This window comes from Eulemur rufifrons, chromosome 20 (assembly GCF_041146395.1).
Source record: "Eulemur rufifrons isolate Redbay chromosome 20, OSU_ERuf_1, whole genome shotgun sequence".
NCBI classification, from domain to species: domain Eukaryota; kingdom Metazoa; phylum Chordata; class Mammalia; order Primates; family Lemuridae; genus Eulemur; species Eulemur rufifrons.
This window is the reverse complement of record NC_091002.1, coordinates 15,263,099-15,286,649: the sequence shown is the minus strand read 5'-3', so window position 1 is coordinate 15,286,649 and position 23,551 is coordinate 15,263,099. Positions and strand designations below refer to the sequence as shown.

General features: G+C 51.7%; 1 protein-coding gene across 2 annotated transcripts in view; it reads right to left on the bottom strand.

The window, feature by feature from the left end:
* Positions 1-1,450: 1,450 nt before the first annotated feature.
* Positions 1,451-23,551, bottom strand: part of RIMS4 (regulating synaptic membrane exocytosis 4) — a 48,998-nt gene continuing 26,897 nt past the window's right edge. For both annotated transcript variants that reach the window (XM_069496131.1, XM_069496133.1), the window contains 5 exons: positions 17,869-18,007; positions 5,167-5,279; positions 4,776-4,877; positions 4,039-4,178; positions 1,451-1,669 (listed from right to left, as the gene is read on the bottom strand). In XM_069496131.1, coding sequence (XP_069352232.1) covers positions 1,451-1,669; positions 4,039-4,178; positions 4,776-4,877; positions 5,167-5,279; positions 17,869-18,007 — 713 coding nt within the window. The remainder of the gene's footprint in view (positions 1,670-4,038; positions 4,179-4,775; positions 4,878-5,166; positions 5,280-17,868; positions 18,008-23,551) is intronic.

The window sequence follows — 23,551 nt, the reverse complement described above, 5'->3', positions numbered from 1 at the left end:
GTGGTCTCCTGGAATGTTCCTGTGTCTCCTCCCCACTGTCCTGGGGCTCTGAAAGGACTATGTGTGAGCTAAGAACAGGCCCCAGGGCTTGGAACACTAATTCTACCCAGCTAACCTGGACTACGCCCTACACAGCAGGGACTAGGTAAAGAGGAGTGGTAGGCTGCTGGGTGCCTCCCAGGGGAGGTGGCAGAAATGTGCTTCTATAAAGAGGGGCCAGCCTATGTCCTCCCTCGCATGCAAAAGGGCTCCCGCAGGCCCCAGGGAGGGCCAGGCTGGGAAGGCAGCAACCCAGGCCTGCTTGAGAAGGAATCTCCCAATTCTTACACTCATACCTCTTCATTCTCTCTCCTACCACCATCTTTCCTTGAACCAAGGTAATTGAGGCTGGGGCACTGGGTTCTGCCCTTAGTACAGAATGGTGTGTTAAAAAAGACTAAAATAGGGGGGCTCTATTGCCTCCCCAGACCCCTGGCCTGGAGGCAGAGGGGCAGACAAGATGACTTTTGACCTCATCCAACAAGGAGGGGTTCTCCTACGTGGGAAACCCTTACCTTGGCACCACCAGTCCCAATCCCAGCTTTCCTCGGCCTCCCCCTCCAATCCAACATCCCCCAAATGAAGAGACAGTGAGCTCTAGGCTTGGAGTTATGAAAACTCAGGTCACACAGCCTCTCCACCACAACAGATGACAACATTCTTTCCAGACCATCAATAGTTCCCAAACTAGACTGTTGCAATCCCATGGAGCAAGGCACCCTGGGGGTCTTTTTCAGGCCCCAGGCACCCCCTCCTTTCCTTTGATCCCTGCTGGACCCCAATTTCTAGAGCCACCGGAAGAGGAGCAGGCAGGAGGGGATGGACAGATGGACTCGGACAGGCTGCGGCAAAGCTCCTTCCACGGGCAGGCAGAGGGAAGCCCGAGCTCCTCTTCAGTGGGGGGCTCTGGGCCCCCGGGAGCTGGCTCCGGATCCTTGCAAAGCTGCCCCGACGGCTCTGGGGCAGGAGTAGCTGCCTGAACCCGGTGCCGCAGGAAAGACACTTGCTGGTAATTGGCACCATGGAGATGGCCGGCCGGGTTCTGGACTTGGCTCCGGGCAGCGAGCTTCCGAGGAGGCAAAAAGGGGAAGTGGACAGTGTTTGGGGCAGGAGAGTGGTTTGCTCTGCTACCTCAGTCTCTCCTTTCTCCGGATTGCAGCCACATCCACCAGGTCAAGAACCCGCCAAGTCAAAAGTGTAGCCAATCCCGTTGGGAGAGGGAAGGTCTCAGGGAGTAGGAGGCAAAGAAGGGGTGAGGAGGGGCCCAAGGGGGGCAGGTCTCCCCGTTCTACTTCCCCACTGTGGGGGAGAACCCCGTCCTCCTGTCCAGTGTGCCCATGGGCCTGGGGTCCCAGATCAGGGCTGGGCGGTCCCATAGGCCCTCTTGGGGAGCCCCTCCCCATCCCCAGCACTAAGATCGCTCTCCGCAGGGCCCCACGGTGCTCTCGAGGGACAACTGGGATGCCTGCCGGAGCAGGGGGCCCGTGGCTGGGTCCACCATGGAGGAGGTGGGGAAGAGCTTGTACCAGCCCACGGCCAGGGTGGTCAAGTCCAGCTCCTCCAGCAGCACGCGCGCCACGCCCATGAACTGCTTCCGCTCCATCCGCCCGTAGTTCCCCCACACGATCACCTGTGGGGCAAGAGACACAGTGGTTCAAATCCTGCCAGTGCCACCCACAGGCCCAGGACCAGAGCCTGGGGCTGCCCCCATGCGCCGTTCACCTGTGAATTCCACCTCTGTAAAGTTGCTCAAGCCTGACCGTATTTTCCCAGCTCCAGCGCCCATTACTGCTTGCCTGGGTGACCGGCTTCCTGCCTCCGGTCTTGCCCTCTCCGCTCCATCCTCCACACGCCCCACCTTCGAACCAGGCCTAGAGGGCTGACCCTACATTGTGAGTCCCCTTACTGCTTCCCCCACGGGCCCTCTGCTTCCAGATCCTCAGAAACCCTCCCTGTGAAACAGTTTTAAAAAGTGGCTGGTGTGGAGCACACGCTAGCTTTCTTCCTACCAACTGTTTTCTGCAGGGCCTTCCCCCACCCTGGTCAACTGTTTCCTGGTCTCGGAGCTGCCGGCTGGACGGTCTCTGTGACTGCAAGACCCTCATTTGCTGTTCTGCATCTCGGCTCCCAACTCCACCCCCCTCTATGAAGGCAGGCTGGCTTGATCATTTGGTAGAGCCTGGTGGGCTAAAGCCTCTGGAGTCAGGTATATGTAGGTTCAAATCCCAGCTCCACCACTTTTACTGGCTGTGTGGTTCTGGGCAAGTCATTTAACCTCACTGAGCCTCAGCATCCTTGTTTGTAAATGGAATGATCCCTGCTCAGCTTACCTCGAGGGTGAGGATCAAAGGAGGTAACGGTTATAAAAGCTCACTGCAAGCTGTCAGCTGCTCCCAAGCACACAGGGTGACATTAAAACAAGAGGAGCCAACAATCATCTGCTGTGTGTCAGGAACTGCTCTGAGGCTAAACTAGCCTTAGATGCAATCTTCCCAACAACCCTACAAAAAATGATCCGATTTCACAGCTGCTTAAACCAAGGCTCAGAGAAGTTAAATCATTAGCCCAGAGTCACTCAACTAAATCTTAAGTGCCGCTTAGGCAGCTGATCAGAAGCCCACTTCTAGGGTATGGATGGATTCATTTTCACTGGTATTATGGGCTGAACTGTGTTCCCCCAAAATGCATTTGTTGAAGCCCTAAGTCCCAGTACCCCAGAATGTGGCTGAATTTGGAGATGGGGTCTTTCAGGAGGTGATTAACTTAAAAGGAGGCTGTTAGGGTGGGCCCTGATCCAATTTGACTGGTGTCCTTATTTGATAAAAGGAGGAAATTTAGACAAAGAGAGACACTAGGAACATCGTTCACGGTCAGTCTGTCCTGCTCTGACATTGGTCAGAGCACCCAGCAGCAGGGACCCCATCTCAGCCTTCTGTCTCCCCGCCCCCTCCACACCCCAGACAGGGACAGGTACCGAGGCTTCCCTAAAGATTTGGGGGCCAGAATGCACAAACCTTCATCCGGTAGGCCAAGTGTGGCCCCAGATGGTCTTCGGATTATTTTAAGTGGTATCTGAATACCTCTAGATGACTGGGGTCTTCCCAGACATTTCTGACAGCGATATACAATAAGACGTTATCCCACCACCCAGCGCACACGTGGAAACGAGTAATTGAAGCAAGTGCCCCAAGGAAGAATATTCCCCTTACTAAGAGTGATAAATGTTTTCTTTCCTATTCCATTCCATTAAAAATTAAAAAGCTTGTTGAGACCCACTAAATAGATTTCACAACTCCCTAATGGGTCTCAACCTACAGGTTGAAAAACTCTGCCCTGGACAGGACCTGGGCTTCCCAGTTTGGCAAAAGTCCCCCACTGTCTTGGCAACTTGTAACACTCTAGCCCTGCCCGCAGTCGCTTTGCCTGCCCAGGTTGGATGCAAAAATTAAGGTGCAAGCCACAGGTACCCAAGCGGCAGCTGAGAGAGCGGGCATATGGCTTCTGCAGGCATTTGACCCTGGCCCTGCCTGCTCCCTGGATGGGCAGCTGCTTCTAGCCCCCGGCTTGGGTGACCACTAGGGTCCTCCCTAATGGCTGGAGCCAAACACCTCTCTGGGGTCCACAACAGGCCTGCAGGTTGTTATCACTGTGCTCCAGGCCAAGCCTCTGACCTTTAGAGGTGGTGGATGATGATGATGATAATGATGACGATGACGACGATGGCCATTGGCACTTACTACTGGCCAAACTTGCAAATACTTTTCCTGCACGCAGCACACATTCCACTGTCACAGCAATGTTACCAGGCAGGGACTAATACCATCCCCACTTTGCTGATGAAGAAACTGAGGCTCAGAAGGGAACTTGTTCAAAGTCGCACAGTAAGTTATGGAGCTCAGATAAACTGCAGTGTCTATTTCCTCCAGGCGAGGCCCTCCACAGACCCCCACAAGGGTGCCCCTCTCACTCTGGTACTGCACACACACCAGCACCCCTCACCTGCAGGACTTTGCCCTGGGGACTCTCGGGAAACAGCAGCACCTGGTTATACAGTGGGTCCAGCGACTTGCGAGCGACTTTGGTCTTCTTCTTGGCAATGCAGACGCCATTCTCTAGCAGGTAGGCCTTGATGTAGGCCGCTGGGAGAGAGGTCAGCAGGGGTGAGTTCTAGTCTGGCTCCTTGCTGGCAGACAAAGGGTACAACAGAGCGAGGCAGCCCACCCCCTGCTGGGGACAGGAGTACCTCCATGGGGTCTGGGGAGGATGCAACAGGGGCAGGTGGGGCTGGGGGTGGCAGGTGCAGTCAGGGTTAGGTGGGGCCCGCTCCACCTCTTCTGCTGGTCCAGACCGGCGGGTTCCCCCTTCCTTTGCTCACTCTGAGCTCACTTCCTTCCTCTCTCGGTCCTTACTGGCCCACCCCCTCCCTGGCTTGTACACTCACTTGCTGACCCACAGGTGCCTGCTGAGCACCCACCGCGTGCCAAGTATCCTGTTTGGCACTGGGGTACAATGACAAACAGGAAAGGTGGCCCCTACCCTCCAGCTCAGTCCTGTTGGGGAGAACACCACCATCAACAGACAATCTCAACTGGGGCCCCAAACAAACCCTAAACCACAAGTTCCATGTAAGACACTGCAGTCGGAGCAGAGGGGTCGCCTACAGTTGGGCCCAGTTTTCTCTTTTCTAGAACCTAAGTACCCCTCAGGACATCTTCCCTGACCTCTAGCCCCCACACCTGGCAGTGTCTTGGAGCCTGGCTTGGCCGTCAGTCCCCGCGCCTGGATGATGTCCACTTCCAGCTGACCATTCCGTTCCTGCAAACCGATCTCCACGTCCCCTGCAAGAGGCCCCGAGAGATGGGACTGGGAAGTGGCTCAGAAGCTCAAGTAAGGACTCAGCCCCTCCCTTCTGCTTGAGGATGAAACCTCCTTCCCCAAGCCCAGCCCAAAACAAGACTAGAACCAGCTCCCACCCCCTGGGCTCTGCGGAGGGCTTGGCAGTGTGCACCAGGTTCCAGGCTGGGTGCTCAGAGGATGTACCCACAGGCAGACGGGCAGGAGGGAGAAACTCTGGGCCCTCCCCACCCCCCATCTCAGTCCCTTTGGAACAGGCCTTGGGGCACTCACCCATGGGCGTGGTGGCCAAGGTCTGGCGGCCCACAAACTGTGCTGGTCCCATGCTGCCCAGGAAGTCACTGAACTGTGCATCTGATGCCAGGCAAACTCCCCCATAGTTAAGGCTGCAAGAAAAGATGAGACAAGACAAACAGGCTGAATGGCAGCACCAACGACTCAGGCGGGCAGGTCCAGAACACCCCACATTCCCCGGCATTCTGTCAACATCTGTCACCCTACCTCTCCTTGCTAAGCCTGAGGCTCCAGCCCCATGAAATGGATATGTTGATACTTATGTCCTGGGGTGACTGCAAGAATCGATGGAGCTGAAGTCTGCCAGTCCCTGGCTCATGAGGTTCAGGGCCCTGATACTCAAAAGCTTGGTCCAGAGACCAGCAGAATCAGCATCCCCTGGGAGCTAAACAGAAACACAGACTTGCGCCCGACTCCACCCCCAGCTGCTGAATCAGAATCTGAATTTTAACATGAGCCCTGGATGATCCATTTGTATGTGAAAGTTTGAGATGCAACTGCGGGTTTGGACTCTGCAGTGTGCATTCGTTCCTGCTTCCCCTTCTTTGGTAACAAGACCTCAAATTTCCTTTGGGGAGCTCCCTCCCCATGGCATGTGATTGCAGCAGGGCGGAACAGACCCAGCCCCAGAAGCTGGGCCTGCAGCTCAGCCAGGCCAATCAGGGCATTTCTTCCCCTTGGCCAGTGACTGGCTCAGAGACATGCATGAGGCCCATTTCTGCCAATGAGAATCTGGCCTGGAAGCTTTGTTTGAACTGTGGGGAGTAAGAAGCTCTCTTTTCCCACCCCAGGAGTCTGAGACACAGGACTGGAGCTTCTGACAGCTATCATGCTACCACCTGGATCCCAAAACGAAGCCATCAAAATGATGGCAGTGTGCGGTGTCCTGGATCAAGCTCTACCTGAAGCAAGCTACTTCATCTTTTGGTTATATAAGTCAGTACCAACAATAACAAGAATAATTTTATTATTGCTTAAGCCTATTTCGGTAAAATTTCTCCCTCCCTTCACCTCTTGAAGTGTTTCTTTCCCATCTCTGAAATGAGAATAACAATGTTCCTATCCCCTAGGTCTGTTGTGAGGTGAGGCACTAAGTACCATGCCTGATGTACCCCTGTTTCCTTGAGGAGCAAAAGCGCTTGCAACCCATTTTCTTACCTGACCCTTACCACAACCACAGGAGGTTGGTTTACCTTTAACACCTTTATTCAGATAAGGAACACATTTGCCCAGCAAAAAGATGACACTGTTTCCCGCCGGAGCTGGGATAGAGTCCTGACCCAAACTAGACCAACCAAACACTCTGTCTGGGAAATAAAAGAGAATCCCTGAGACTAAAAGTCACGAGGACTGAGCCACACAAATGGCCTTCCCTTGCGAAGAGACCATAAACTCTGCCAGCTACCAGCCCTGGCCGCTCAGCTCTTCCCTCAGCCCTGTGAGGTGCCCCGTCAGCGTATGCAACAGATTCTGTTTTTCCTTAAATTGTCAGCAGAGTTCATGGCAAGACAGTCATTTGACATTTTGGCCTGAATGCTTTTCCTTTTCATGATTTCCCACGCCCCCCGGCCTGCTTGCCCGCCTCGTGCAGGCAGCAGCCAGGGCGTCCTGTGTCTACCGCCTCCGAGTAGGATGCAGACAACAAGGGACTCAGATTCTTGAATTTTCGGTTCCAAATCTTAAAAGACAGACTTGGGCCGGGCGAGGTGGCTCACACCTGTAATCCTAGCACTCTGGGAGGCCGAGGCGGGTAGATCGCTCAAGGTCAGGAGTTCGAGACCAGCCTGAGCAAGAGTGAGACTCCCGTCTCTACTAAAAATAGAAAGAAATTATCTGGCCAACTAAAATATATATAGACAAAAAAAATTAGCCGGGCATGGTGGCGCACGCCTGTAGTCCCAGCTACTCGGAAGGCTGAGGCAGGAGGATCACTTAAGCCTAGGAGTTTGAGGTTGCTGTGAGCTAGGCTGGCCCCACAGCACTCACTCTAGCCCGGGCAAAAAAGCGAGACTTCTGTCTCAAAAAAAAAAACAAAACCAGACTTAGAATAGGTACAAAACTAAACTAGGCTGTCCTGCCCCTAAACAGACAAATCCCCAGCCGTGGAGAGCAGAGGAAGTCAGGCGAGGAGGAAAGAGAACGGAGATGCTGCAGGACCCTTGAGGAAGGGCTGTGGTCCCTGGGCTGAGCTGGTGGCCCTGAGGGATGGCGGGAAACTCCAGGCAGGTCTGGGGCACCTGAAGTGGAGAGGACTTGTGCCCACCCTTCTTACTGGGTGGAGCTGAGCAAGGGACACATGCTTTGCAGAAAAGGCTGCTTGGGTGTCTTGTCAGGTGACCCCTTGGACCCCCTGGGAGAGCCCTTGAAGCTCTCAGTACATCCCTGCACACCCCAGACAGGAACATATGATCCAGATGTACCCGAGAAAAAGGCAGATCTGATGGTCTGGGCAAAGAGACCAGTGTGAAACAATGACCAAGGAACAGACAGTACGGTCATGTTCCAGAAGACACTGGAAGGATGGATGATTGAGGACCACATACTCTGTCCCCAACATCTCAGCTGCACAATAATGGCAGCCAATGTTACTGAATACTAACCAGCGCTGATGCTCAGCTGGGACACCAAGCATTACAGCCAGCATCCATTTGATCCATTTCATTCATTCAACATATGTTTACTGAGCATATACTATGTGCCAGGCACTGTTCTGGACACTTGAACTACACCAGTGAACAGTGATTCCTGCCCTCAAGGTGCTTACATCCTAGTAGAGGGAGACATATAGCAAATAATTAATATCATAACACAGTACATTACAGGTGGTAAATGCTACGAAAAAAATAGAAAATGACAGGGTCTTGTTCTGTCACCTGGGGCTAGAGTTTAGTGGCAGCATCATAGCTCACTAACCTCAAACTCCTGGGATCAAGCGATCCTCCTGCCTCAGCCTCCTGAGTTGCTGGGACTACAGGTACACGCCACCACACCTGGCTAACTTTTCTATTTTTTTTTTTTCGATTTTTTGTAGAGACGGGGTCAGGCTGGTCTCGAGCTCCCAGTCTCAATCAATCTTCCTGCCTCGGCCTCCCAGAGTGCTAGGATTACAAGTGTGAGCCACCACACCTGGCCTGTACCTCTTACTAAATACTTTAAATGTCACCCTGGGTCTGTTCTAGCAACTGACATGGAATCTCTCTCTATAAACTTCCCTGGGACATAGGTATAACCCTTGGGAAAATCCTGAACCAAGTGAGACTAAGTTTCCAGCAAACAGGAAAAATGGGGACTTGGTAGATCAGACGGAGCAAACTCATAGGCTCACTAAAGCCACTCATGTCTGAGTGCTCTACACTTGTTATTTCAGCCTTACAACACCCTATGAGGTTGATACTATTTTGGGCCCATTTTATAGATTAGCTGGAGAGTTAAGAAACCTGCCCAAGTCACATAGGCAGTGTGCCACCCACCCTGCCCTCTCAGCACTCACCACACACACAGAGGCTGCCGACTCAGTCTCAGGGCTGATTTTCTGGCTGTGAGAGCAAATTCAGCCAGCCTGGAAGTGCCTTAGGGCTAAATCCCCAGAGGCAGCCCCCACCCGGTGACAAACGGGGAGCGGTATGTAGTGGAGATAGGAGGATGAATGTCCAGCCAGCCTCCCAGGGCTCCCCCGCGGGCCTGAGCTCCAGCTGCCCACAGCGGTAACAGCCTTGATCACACACCCTTCGCCTTCCCATCTCATTTCTCATGGATCCCCTGCTGGGGTTCCTGGGAAGGCCTGACCAATAACGGGGTTCCCTCTTGAACCTCTGAGTCAGGGTCTGCTCTGGAAGAAGCCAACCAAAGGCAGAAGCAGACCAGTATTTGAACCCAGGCAGCCGGGCTTCTGAGTCTTATGCAACAGTGTTTTTTTCTTTAATAGAGAAAGTATGGAAAAAATAAAATCATTTGAATGTTTGGGGACTGAAGTGTGTACCCACTATTCTTGCAAAACCAAACCCTTAATGAACAGCACTGAGGCTCCAACCCTAGACCCTCTCGCACTAGCGCCAGAGCCTTTCCTCCACGCCCTTGGGTCTCTTTCCCGCCCTGCCCTCCTGGCCATCTGGGGGTCCAGGCTCCAGATTATAAGAAGGGTCTGGGCTCTAAAAGCCTGAAAAATGATGGGGCCTCATGGGTTCCAAGGCACGAGGGAGCCCAGCCTCCTAGGCAGAGCGAGGCTTCCACAGCCTGAAATTGAAAGTTTCCTCCAACATCATCATTGTCTGCTCCTCAGTTCCTGGTGGGATTGTGAGCAGACAATGGGGAACTGGCAGGCCTGGTAATTAGCGGTAATTGTTTATAATATCTGGGCGGCTGCCTGATTTCCCATCCCAGGGAGCCTCGCTGGCTGCCAAGGAACCAGGCTGACGCCCCAGAAACCCTGAACGGGTTATCATATCATCCAGGGACTGGAGGAAGGAGGAATAAAGTGGTGGCTGGTCCCTGCTGGCCAGAGGTCCGACTGCACTGGAGACCCCACTCCACCCTGGGACCTTCCTTGGAGCAGGAAAGAAGGTAGAGGCTACAGAATCAGATCTGCTGGCCCAACGCCTGCTGTGTGACCTGACAAGGTGCTATTGTCTCTGCACTTCAATCAGTGTTCTTATCTGCAAAGGACAGTGTACAGCTGTTTAGGTGGTAAGTGCCTGTGATGTACCCGTTTTAAACGTTCCCCAAATCTCTGCTTATAGGATCCACTAGCAAAGGAGTATAAGAGAGCTTGATGAATTAAGTGCCACATATATGCTACAACTTACACCAGTCCTTGTATGCAGCAGGAACTCAATAAATGTTCACTGCCAAACCCTACAGCTAGACTCAAACTGGGAAAATAAAGGACAGCAGTGAAGACTGGACTTTGGTATAACAGACATTGGATTCCAGTGCTGTGCAACCAGGGGCAAAATTTTTAACCTCTCTGAGCTGCAGTTTCCTGAGATATAAAATGGGACTAAACAGTAATCACCTTGCTGAGTTGCTGGGGACAGTCAGGGAGATAACGCAGGCAGGGTGCTTAGCACAGAGTGTCTGCGGAATGCATCAAGGAATGAGAGACCACAGCCTGCTGATGCCGCTGCCCCGCCTCAGAGAGCCTCCTCTCCCGCTTCTCGGCATTTGCATGGCATTTCTGATTCCAGACCTGTTAAAAAGTGTAGGATCTGGCCGCCTGAGACCCAGCCCAGGCCATCTGGGGGGCCGCGAAGGGAATGCTGCAGCAGCATGGAGGGAATGCTGCAGCAGCAGGCTCCTGCCAGGGACGAGCGCCACGTGGGCAAAGGCAGAGCCCTGAAACAGGATTACAACCCGTGTTGTGCTGGCCTTTTATTTTGTGTTAATGGTGAAATGAGATTTCCTGCATTTCAAATCCTGTTACTTTTGTTTGTGGAGCTGAAACCCATTTGTCTTTTATTATTAACCTCTGAGCTTGGTTTGGCCCCTGGATTTTCTGTGTTCTTGATGGTTAAAGAAGTAATTAGGTTATTCAGGGGTTTGATCCTATTCTCTTTTCCAGATGGATCACCCGTCTCAATGGCAGCAGCAATTAAAAGGTTGCACAGCCCTTGTGGTGATTATGGGTTGTGTGGTTCTGAAAGGTTTTAGCAGCTTATGGGCTCCCTGTCCATCCATTGACTGCCCACCCCCCAACACATCCATCTGTCCATCCATTCACCTTTCCACAAATTCGCTGAGCCTGCAACACAGTCAATTCTGGTGCAACGTGAAATATGCATTCCTAAAAATTACTGTGCAATGCAAAGTTCTGCTATAAAAATCACAGAGCTTATGGAGAAAATGGGGTCAGTATCACATCAAAAAAAAGAAGGAAGGAAAGACAGGAACACAATAAAAACAATAGCGGAGTTTTATACATGTCAAATGGTTAAGAAATGCATAAATATTATACCACAATAAAAGTGGCACTTGACCTTGAAAACAACCCGAAGTTGGCTTGTGCAAGTGGGCGTCAGAAGGGCCGAAGCACGTGAGTGACTGTGAGTGGTGAGCGAAAGAACGAAATGGGACGGAAGCTTGTGCCACCAGGCGTGGATGGGTGTGGCTTATATACCATAAGCTGAGAGGGTGCAGTAGGTGTTCGCGGGGCGTGTTTTTGTATATTCTTATGCAGGTGCGGTTTTCTGCGTTCACCTAGTATTTCTCACGGATGAAAATGTGCCTGACTGAGCAAATGTGAAAATCGCGTTATGCTCAAATTGTTTCCTAATACTTCAATGGAGTTGGAACCAATTCTCATTTTGAAAGCAAGCGCTGTAGCAAAATTGCCCGCGTGCCAGGATACAACGTATCACACAATTCTGATTCCGGCTTTTCAAGCATTCAAGACATTTCCAAACCTGCCCACTCCGTGAGGGTGTGGCTTACGAGCGCGAAGCCAGCGATTCAATTCATTTTGTCATTTATCAAAAACTTGCCATGAGCCAAGCATTGACAGTAAGTACTAAGTTATCAATGTTGACTCATTTAATCCTCTTAACAACTCTATAAAAGCTAGGTTATTTATAATTAATACCCATTTTACAGAAGGGGAAACTGAGGCACAGAACTGTTAAGTCATTCAATGAAATCACTCTGCTAGGAAGTGGCAGACCTGGGACTTGAACCCTGAGAGTCTGGCTCCAGAGTGCCCCTTGTTAAGCACTCTGTCAGACTGTCCGTGTGCCCTGAGGGGTCCTTAGCCTTGCCCAGAGCAGAGCAGAGCACAGGGATTTGCAGTCCAAGCCTTGGGGTCAGGCAGGCTTGGAACTGAATCCTGACTCCCCCACTCACTAGAGACACATTCTTCACCTCTCAAAGCCTTGGTTTCCTTTCCTGTAAGATAGGAATAAATAACAATGGGATAATCTTCAGTGCTGTTGTGAGTGTTAAATGAGATAAATGCCTTAGAACAGAGTTGGGCACATTTAAATGTTCAAGAAATACTAGTGTTTATAAAACAAAACAAAACAAATCCCCGTCTCCTAGCCCATGGCCACATCCAGTTCCACTTTGTCCTGTAAGGGTGATGACTCTGCTAAATCGCAGAGGTAGGAAAGGGAAGAGGGTCCTGCCCACCCACCCCGGCCTCCGGAGCCTTTCGTGATCAGGAATAGCCTTGGGCAGGAATGGGACCAACCGTGACCTTGCAGACACCCAGGGACCGGGATGCTGATGACCCAGACACCTTAGGACAACGAGGGGCAGACGGAAGGAGCAGGTAGGCGCTGAGAACCAGCTCTGAGAGCTTCCAGGTTGACCGAGACGATGCTAAAGCCCTGGATTTTGTGAGATGATGGAGACTGGGAAGGAGCGGAATGTGTATATGCTTCTGCCAACACCGAACTCAGCGTCCAGTGGGACAGAGAGGTACGCAGGTGACAATTAGGACAGACAGTGGAGGGTGCTGTGGTGGGGAAGCTCAGGGGGCTGTGGAAGCTGCTGATGCAGCCAGAGGACCAGAAGACCCCTGCTGTTCCACTTCTCCTGCCCACGCCCAGGGCAGACATTGCTAATCAACCTCAGCACTCCTGCCGAGCCTGGAGGGGCTCCAGCATCCTTCTCAACACGGCACTCCAGGGAGCCACTATCAATTAAGTGGAGCTGGCACATGAGATACAGCTTATGTGCCAGTTCTCAGCTGAGATCTGGAGAAGGAATGAGTCAGAGGGTGAAGAGGGAGCAGGGGTAGAAAAGGGAGAGCCAGGTAGAGGGAGCAATAGATGCAAAGCCCCAGAGGTGAGAGAGAGGGCAGCATGAAGATTCAGGGTGGTGGAACAGGGGACACATGGCTGGGGACTAGGACAGGCTGGACGATGTCAGAGCAAACAGGTGCTGGGTGACAGACTGCAGAGTTCAGATCAAAAAAGAGACTTGCAGGCATCCAGGCAAGAGTGATGGGTGGCCTTGACCAGGGGGATGCAGATGGGGAGAAATAGATGGATTCCAGAGATAATTAAGAGTAAAATGGGGGAGCCCAATATGGATTGGATATGGACTATGCATTGAGGGGAGCTGTCTAGGAGTGCCCCAGGTTTCTGGCTTGGGCAGCTGGGAGATGGTGGTTCTATGCACTCTGGAAACGCAGTAGGCTCTGCCGGTCCACACCCTACCCCTGACCACGTCAGTGCTTGCTGACTTCTAACTGCCAGCACCTGCTTTCATTTGCTTACGTTTCTCCAGCCCCTGAAGAACTTGAACATCCAGAGCCCATTTAGCCACAGGAAGAGCCAGAGAGTTAACAGGGAGCGGCCATCAATCAGTAACTGGTGAGAGCCGTAGTGTAAATACTCCAGCTCCCTTGCCTCCGGAGGGGTAACTCTCAGGCGTGGTTCTAGGCTGGCTCCCAGAGTTCCCCATCAGGATCAAGCTCTGGTTGCCCCCTGGGGTAGCTGGCTTCTTACAGCCTGCCTTATTGGATGCATCCCTACCTCTCTCTCTTACATGCTGCTCCGCCATTATTTTCTAGAATCACCTCCCAAGTGAATCGCTTGCACTGGAATCCATGGCTCAGGTCTGGTTCTGGGAAAACCCAAACTAAAGCAGACAGTCAACAGGGAGAGTCTCAGGATGGGGTGGGGGGTATGTCTAGGGAGTCCCTGTTCTCGTGGCCCTTTCTCAGGGCCCTTGAACTTGATCCCCTGCCCTTTGTCTGAGTGACATGGGCCTGCTCTGGTGGCTTGGCTGGCTTACTCTCCATCTTTAAAACACAGAACCCTAATTTTTGATCAGGCAGAAAAGGGCTCAGGGAAAGGAAGCCCTTCCCCAGCCCCCGGGTATAGACATGACTGGTCCGACACGCTGAGCCCTGTGGAGGGGAGGGATGGGAGGACTCTGGGTCCTTGACAGCATCCTCGATCCACCAAACCATCCTTGAAACTTCCACCTCCAGAAATCTTGATAGATGCGACATTAAATCAGAGAAAGAGCTGAGTATAATCACTGAGGGCAGGCTCCAAATACCTGGATTGGAATCCTGGCTCTGCCACTTACTAGCCATGTGACCTTGGGTAAGTTACTTACCCTCTCTGAACTCACGTTTCCTCATCTGTAAAACGGGGACATTAACATCAGGTGGTTGTGAGAATGGAATGAGCCCGTGTACGTGCAGGGATTTAGCGCACCGCCTGCACATGGTCAGTGTCCCCTAGGCTGCTCTACCTTAACGTGCACACAAACCACCTGGGGGTCTTGTTAAAATACAGATTCTGATTCAGTGGGTCTGGGGCGGAGCCTGAGGTTCTACATTTCTCACCAGCTCCCAGGGGACACTAGTGCTGCCCAGCTGTGGCCCACACTTTGAATAGCAAAGGCAGAAGCCACGGGCTGTTGGTCTCAGCAACCTGGAGCCCAGGACATCCTCACTGACAGAGTGGCCCAACCCACGTGCACTCCTTCTCCACCCCTCAGGCCCGGCTGGGGACGCAGCATTTCCCAAGTTTTCTATACCTGTCCCCTGCAGGTCTCCCCACACTGCTGGATGGTTGGTCCGTGCCCTAGACTGAAAGCTCGTGGAGGTCAGGGCAGGGTCACTGAGGTGCCCAGCTCAACTGCCTGGCACACTGTAGATGCTCAATCACATTTGCTGAAATGAACATCCACATGGGAGCATTCCTGTGCCCGCATGCAGGAATACATATGCCCAGCGGTACCAGGGCCGCTCAGGCAGGCCGGCTCCCTCTAAGCCCCAGCTGGGCTGGCAGACGCCCAGGGGGTGGGGAGAGGGGAGGACAGTCGCATCCCTTCCTATATCAGAGCTTGGCACCTGGGTCCAACCAGTGCTCAAAATACCTGCAGAACAAGGAAGAGGCTGTCCCTTCTCAATGTCCCTACCTGTCCCTTCTATGTCCCTTCCTTGCCTAGGTGTTGGGGCATGTGGCAGCACTTGGCTGGAATCCACCAAGATTCAGCCCCTCTCAGGAAGCCAAGACCATCCTCCCTGCTGGACCTGGCAGGGAGGACACCTGATTCCAACCCACCTGATTCTTCCTCAGCGGGGCTCAAAACACCCACCCCAAACCTTTTAATAATCATAATCAACACAGCTAACATTTATTCAGGGCTTGCTCTGTGCTTGGCACTTTATAGATACAATTACATCTGCAGTGGCTCACTATATCCAATAGAACACAACTGACTGCAAGCAGCTAACTAATAGTCACTTAATTAACAAACAATAATAACAACTAATAATTATAGTGCCTGCTAGGTGCCAGTCACTGTTCAAAGTGCTTTTACTTTTATTACCGCATTTAATCCTCACAATACTCTATGAGTGTCTGTACCATCACCGTCCCCTTTCTATAGAAGAAACTGGGCTCAGAGAGGTGAAGCCACACAGCTGCTAAGCAGCAGAGAATGGAATGAGCCCGTGTACGTGCAGGCATTTAGCGCACCGCCTGCACATGGTCAGTGTTCCCTAGGCTTCTCTACCTTAACGTGCACACAAACCACCTGGGGGTCTTGTTAAAATACAGATTCTGATTCAGTGGGTCTGAGCCACAAACCAGGGTTATCTCACTCCTGAGTCCTGGCTTTGAACCTGTCTGTAACATAATTGGACTCTTTGGTCCCTTACAGCACATTACAGCAAATGGTAACAAGTGCGCACACCTGCCATGTGTGGCGACACCTTGTTTCTTCCTCATGACACTCTCCCCGGATGCGCCCCTTGGGCAAGTCATGTGACCTCTCTGAGCCTTCGCCTCCACTTCTGTAAAACGGGAACACAGGTGCAGCCTCCCTGCTGCTGCTCACTGAACCACATTGGTTGCCCTCCCCATAATCTGGTCCTCCACATCTGCCCATGAGGCCAACCAGATGTTTACTGCCCACCCCCAAAGCTCAGAGAGGCCCACAGATGTGCCCAAGACCACCCAGGGGGTCAACAGCAGAGCCAGGACTAGGAGCCGAGCCTCATGCTCCCCCGAGACTCGCGTCTGTCAGCAGGGACCCACTGCTTCCCAAACACTGAGAATATCTTCCGCCAGGTTTTGCTGCCTTGCCATGTTTCTCAAGTTCAAGAAAACACTGGCTCCCTCCCTCCTGCTCCTCTCCCTCCCATTGTCCTCCTCTTTTCGCCCACTGGAAAGTCTCGCTAGGTGAGTGGAACAGCAGCATCTGCTGAGGTGAGGCCATTCTTGTGGCCGGAGATGCCCAGTGTAGGAGGGGCTGGGGTGGGGAAGGCTTTCGACCAGGAGGAGCCCCCTGGTGAGAGGCAGGGCAGCAAAGGGTGGAGGCTGAGCCCAGCCCTACCCCTCCCCGGCTGGGCGTCTGCCCTTGCACAAGCCACTCAGCCAGCACTGTCTGCAATGACAAAAATGTTCCATGCCATCCAATAGGGCTGCCACTAGCCACGTGTTGCAATCAAGCCCTTGAAATATGGCTAATGCAAGAGAGGAACACAGTATTTCATCTTATTTAAACTAACTGACATTTAAGTAGTTTCGTATGTCTAGTGACTGCTGGACTGGACTATGTGGCACTTAACTGTTCCAAGCCTCAGTCTCCTCATGTGCACAAGGATTGTGACACTGACCTCTAGCCCCCACCCCACCTCAGAGGATGGCTGGGGCCATGAAGCAATGTGATATCATGAAATAACCCCCAGCTGGGAGTCAGGACTCCCAGGTTCCAGACTTATTAGCATGCTGTGTGATCCAGGGCAAGCGCCTTAACCTCTCTGAGTGCCCTAGTCATCTCTACAGTAAGGAAGTTGCTTTGGATGAAAGTTTCTTTGCCAGAGATCCATGGATGGTTTTAGGGGAATGTGGGAACCTCCTACAGTTAGGAGAAGAGTGTGTTTGTGTGACCATGTGTGTGAGAATGAGTGTGTATGTGTTAGAGTACGTGTGTGTGTGTGTATGTGTGTTGGGGGAAAGCAGGCCCAAAGCTTTCCCAAAATTCTCAAAGGGGTCCATAAAGATAAGAAACCGCTAGTCTAGATTCATCCTTCTTTCAGAGAGCTTTTCAGCAATGGAGTTCCTGGGCTCCACTCCCAGAGACTAATTCAGCAGCTCGGGTGCGGCAGGGCCCTGCAATCTGCATTTGAACACGTTCCCCAGGGATTCTGACATGCAGCCAGGGGAGAGAAACACGGGGAGCCGGGCAGCACTCCTGTTTAATGATTTGGTGCACAGGAGACACCTTTATCGAGCAGTAATATGTATGCTTAAAAACCAGCTGGGACTTAAGAAACTAAAGCGGGGTCATGACAATAAAACCCCTCTCCAGCCCCTTCTGTACTGCCTTCCCGACACCGACACGCAGCACGTCTGTGCAAACACTGTCCCGTGCTCTGTAAGTACTAGCCCAGGATTAAATGGTTATAAATATTTAATCCTCATAGCACCCCTATAAGATTGGTACTGTTATCCCCATTTTACAGGTGAGGAAACTATCGCACAGAGACGTGACCTGCCCAGGGTCACACAGCAGGAGAGGGGTGGGGCAGGATTCAGATCCAGGCGGTCACGCACTGGAGCCCGTGCTCTGCTCACTCTCCCTCCTTTCTGAAGATGGGCACGGCCCGGGAGCCCTGAGCCTGAGGCTGACCCAGGGCTCTGAGAGGTGTTGCCCAGGCATGCCCACCCCCCACCACAGGGGGCTGCAAGAGCCAGGAGGGCTGGCGGGCCCCACACTCACTTGCCCTCTGAGCCGTAGCTGTTCATGCTGTCCTCGATGGACTCGTGGCTGGCCTGGCGCAGCGTCCGGCTGGGCATCTCCACGGCCAGGCCTGTCTCCGTGCTCCTCTGGATGGCCCCCTTCAGCCTCCGGCTATCCCCTTTTGGGCAAAGGGGCCAAGAGACATGGGGAGAGAGATACAGGTGGGAGGGGGACAGAGAGATGAGCCATCTGGTTAGTGCTTGAGTGGCTGGTGGCTGGTGGCTGCCCAGCTTCAGTCTCCACCCCGACCCACCAACCTCCTCAGGCCCCTGACCTCACCTGCCACCCCCACCCCGAACACCAGTATCACATGAGTTCTGATTACTGGTGGATTCAGTTACGTGTGCTTTTTCTCCCCCTTGAGTTCATTTCTCCCTTGCAGCCTTCTCCAAATCACTTCTCCTCCTCCTCTTCAGCTACCATTTGTTGAATACCTACTACGTGTCACACTGTCTGTCGAGCGCTTTGCATGGATTTAACCAGGGTCTCTGACCCCCCTCTCCGTTCCGCCATTTGTTCTTTCCCTAACTGGCACCTGCAGCCTCCCTGCCCCCACTGTTTCTGTGTTTCTCTGTGCATCGCAGAGAAGTCTCAGAGTTGACACAAAGTGACACAGGAACAGGTACACGCACATTCAGAAACACAGACTCACAGACATAGAGATGTCCCTACACGCGCGCACACACACACACACACACACACACACAAGTGCAGTCATGTGTACGGGGACAAACACCCCTCCCTGTTGGGGATACAGACAACGACAGAGCACCTGGCAGGCAGGCGGTGGACACCTGCTGGGCTTCTTGCCTCCCCACTAGGCCCTGCTCTCTGGATCCCCAACACTGCTCCCACCCACCTGGGTCTGACATGTTTCTCCCGGAAGAGGGAGGAGCAAAGGAGATGACAAACGACTCGATCCCCTAAAGGTTTGCTTCACAGCTGCGGGGCACTCTGCAGCCCTCAAAGCACTTCCCATCGAGTCCCTTGTTTGAGCCTCGCAACACCCCTGGCCCCCCACACAGGTGAGCCTGGCTTTGCAACCAGATGGCCCAGGTACAAAAACTTCAGGCAAGTGGATGGCATCTGCCCTGTGGAGGTGTCGAGAGGGTTAAATGCCAGAAAGTTCACCACAGTGCCAGGCACGCAGTAGGTGCTAAATAAAAGGAGCCATGCTACTGCAGAGAGAGGGCTCCCCAAATGTGCCCTCACCAACTGTCTTGCTGGTACCCTAATAGAGGCATTTTCCACTAGGACCAGAAACAGATCCTTGTTCAACCCGCCGTAGTAAACAAGATGCCACCACTTTGCTCCCTTCCCGCTTTAGCATGCGGTGGCTTCTGACCGTCAGTACCTGTAACCCACAGTAGTTTTTGGAGGAGGAGGGGTCTTCCCTTGGGCTACTGAGCCCACTCCCACCCCCCAAAGGCAGAGCTAGAAGTGTCTGGAAATGTATGACGCTATCTATTCCCTGCCCTGCCCCTTCATCAAAGACTCACTGGACCCTCATCTCCTTTCCTTCAGGTCAGAACAACTCCGAGGCTTAACACGGGCTCTGGGGCCACCTACACACAGGCTGGGCCACATCTGTGGGATCTGCCTGAGAGCACACCCTCGTCGGCCTCTCTCCTTCCTTGTCTGGCGCCTCCCCTCCCCCCTAAGTCTCCTCTGGGGGCACCTTCCTCATACACCGCCTGCACACGGATCCCATCGCAGGGTCTACCTTGGGGAAACCTGCCCTGAGACAAGCCGGCTGACCCAGCCGATGCCTGTGTTTACAGAGCAAGCTCACCCCTCCCTCACTGCCATCCAGCACCAGGGACAGCGCCCACGCTGCCCATCCCCACTAAAGTGTGATTACTCTAACTGACTTTAGGACGTATCGCCAAGAAAAATACAAATTCTCTAATAAAGAAAACAAGTAAATCTTACTCCGTAGTTTATGCCTGCGTATGAATGTGTTTGATGTGTCTTCTCCCAAAAGCAAGTGTTCCTAAGGAACAGGATAATAAACTGACAATGATAAATTATAAGAGCAGATACCATTAGTTTTAGTATTTACCCTGTACCAACTACTATCATACATATAATTTAACCCACCGTAGCTCCAAAAGTATTATTATCCTAATTTTACAATAAGGAAACAGGCTCAGAGAAGTTCAGCAACTTGCGCAAGGCTACACCAGGCAAGACAGAGCTAGGTTGGAAACCAAGGTCTGTGCGGAAACGGATCCTGTACTCTTAACCACCAGAGATCCCGGGATTGTGGTGGTGGGAGGAGAGAACACAGCCATTCCCCACCTCGACATTTCACTGAAGATGGGCATTATCCACTTTGTCTTCCCAATGAGACACTCAAAGCTGAGTGAGGGTCCATGACTTGCTCCAGGTCCCCAGGCTCCCTGACCATGTCACTGACCAGCATCTAATCCCATCACTGTGAGTGCCCACTCCAAGTCCATACAGCAGCCTATGAAGTTCCCCCAGACACAAGAGCTCCGAGTTATACCAGGATGAGAAGCACCAAGGCCTGCGGCTCACTGCGTCCCCTTCCCACAGCGGCTGCCATGCTTGTCCCTCTGAGATAAACACCCTGGAGACTGCTGCCTCTTCTTCCTCCACCGTCAGCCTCTCCCTGGCCTCATTACTCCCAGTGACTTCAGCCTCACAGGCCTCCCTTGCCCGGGTCTTGAAATCCATTTGAAAATCAAGGCTGAGACACCTGCAGGCACTCAGGCCTCCGGAGAGCTAGTGTTGCCTCTGGCTGTGTCTCCAGGGACAGGCTGTGGAGGCACAAACCCTGAAAACTTCTGTGGGGGTCCTTACCTTCCCCATCTCCTCCCTAGAGCTATCGGATTTGCCTTCCCTTAAAATCAAAGATCCCACTTGGAGGGAACTTAGGGATCACCCAGACCAACACCTTCACCGGATAGAGTGCAACGGAAACCAAAAGAGGGGCACGAGTCAATGACCGTGTCGGTATCAGAATTCAGGTCTCCTAACTGCCAATGCCTCGCTCTTTCACAGTCCACAGCCATTCACTAATACTTCTTTTTTTTTTTTTTTTTTTTTTTTTTTTGAGACAGAGTCTCACTCTATTGCCCAGGCTAGAGTGAGTGCCGTGGCGTCAGCCTAGCTCACAGCAACCTCAAACTCCTGAGCTCAAGCGATCCTCCTGTCTCAGCCTCCCGAGTAGCTGGGACTACAGGCATGAGCCACCATGCCCGGCTAATTTTTCCTATATATATTTTTAGCTGTCCATATAATTTCTTTCTATTTTTAGTAGAGATGGGGTCTCGCTCTTGCTCAGGCTGGTCTCCAACTCCTGAGCTCAAACGATCCGCCCACCTCGGCCTCCCAGAGTCCTAGGATTACAGGCGTGAGCCACCACGCCCGGCCTATTCACTAATACTTCTGGCGCATCTTCAGATACGGACGGTGGAGCCTGACTGCCTGAATTACTCTATTTAATTGTGTGATCTTGAGCAAGTCACTTAACCTCTGCGACTCGGTTTCTTCCTCTATGCTAACTGGTGTCCCCACTACCCAAGTGTCCTCTTCTACCGGTTTCCTCTCCACCCCGTGGCCTGCATGAGCCTTCCAAACCTCAATCCTGCACACATCATCATCTCTTTGATCAAAAACCTCCAATGGCACCTCACTGTTTGCAGAATAAACTCCAAAGGCTTAACACACACTGTCTTTCTGACCTGGTCCCAACTTACGTTTCCAGCCTCGTTTTCTTTTTACTTTTCCCCAGTATGCTCTGCATTCTACTCACACTGAGTTGTTCTAAATATCCCATCTGACCAGCAACCCCCCAAATTTCTTACTCATCATTCTGCACACACACATCTCAGCATTCTCTTCTCTTCTGGAAAAAGGCGCTTTTAAAACAACTATTTGTTGCAGTGTAATATACACACAGAAAACCCTACAGTTATATAGTGCACATTGTAAGTATATATACCTTGATGAATATTACAAAGTGAACTCATTTATGGAACCAACACCCAGATCAAGAAACAGAACATTAACAATGTCCCAGAAGCCCTCTGCACACTTCCAGTTACTTCCCCTCCAACAGTAGCACTATGCTAACTCCTAGCAGCACAGATTGGTTTTGCCTATTTTGTACTTTTGTATACATAAAATCATCTAGTGTATATTCCTTAGTGTCTGGCTTCTTTACTCAACATTATGTTTGTGAGGTTCATCCATGTTGATTGTTCCATTGAAGTTCATTCATTCTCATGGCTTTATTGCAGTACACTGTGCAAATACATCAAAATAATTTTCATCCATTCTATAGCTGATGAGCATCTGGGTAATCTCCTTTATGGGGCTGTTACAAATAGCTCTGCCAAAAACATTTTTTATGTCTTTTGGTGACCATTTGTTCACAGTTCTGGGCACATACCTAGGAGTGCAACTGTTGGGTCATAGGATATGTATCTGAAATGCTTTTTAAATGCGTTAACCATGACGTGGACCGTAAGGTTAATGCCTTCAGTTATCAATCAGCAGGACACAATGCTCTGAAGAAGTGAGGCTCAAGACTGGAATATTTTGGGAAGAAGAATGGTGGAAAGACTGTTGGTTTACTGTATACCTGTCTCACATTTATATTTCCCAAATGTAATCTTTGTTAAGAGAATTATAGAGGGCAGACAGCACCTAGGATAGGGGAGGAAGGAGTGAAAAAGGCCTGGAACACAGTTGACATTCAATAAATGCTCGCTATTACTATTAACTCTTCTAAGGGCCACAGTCAACTGCTCACTGTTATCACCTCTAATAAACTGTCATTATTTCACAGGTTCTAAGACAAGCATTTTTCAACATCTCCGAAACTGAGATGTGAATGACAACCCATGGCATGTCAGAGTTAAATTCTGACACGTTTTAGTTCCCTCGGTGATACATACAATAAAGGTATGACTTACAAATGAAGGCCTCTTGGACGCTATTGAGTCTAGTAGCTGAAGAGCTAGAGGCTGTAGGAACTGTCCGTGGTGCTGACCAGGCGCAGAGGACTGGGCCTGCCTGGTGCAGAGATGGGGCCCACAAGAAAGGGAGATCTCAGAACAATCGGGCCTCCTCATCCTGTGTCTGTTTTAAACCACAATTCCTTCCCACTGGCTTGCTGACACCCGAAATCCCACCCTTAAAGAATCAGCCTTTCCCAGAAAGACAGGCACTCCCACTTACTGAGTTCAACCGTAACCTACGGGAAGTGCTTGAGATTCACCTCTTTGCTTAATCCTCCAACCACCAGTAAAGGTAAGTACTGTCTCCGTTTCCAGAAGAGAAAGCTGCAGCTCTGGGGTTAATGAACCTATCCAAGATGGCAAAGCCGTCAAGTGGGAGCATGAGTTTGGTTCAATGCAGACCACAGTGCAATTTTTGCACTTTAGGCTGCTTTACACTTGGGAGTAAGGGTGGGGTGGGATGAATGCCTCGGACAGTTTTCCAAAAGGATTTGAAGGAGGAAGAGGGAAAGATCATAAAGACACAGAGATGAAATGAGTGGAAGCAAGAGTGGCAAAGGGCAAATGATAAGGATTTGAGAAAACTAAAGAGGGAGAGGGAAGATTTTGAGAGAATCAACTGGGTGATATAGACGAATGTGCTCTGTAACTCTAAAGGGTTCTGCCCCTGG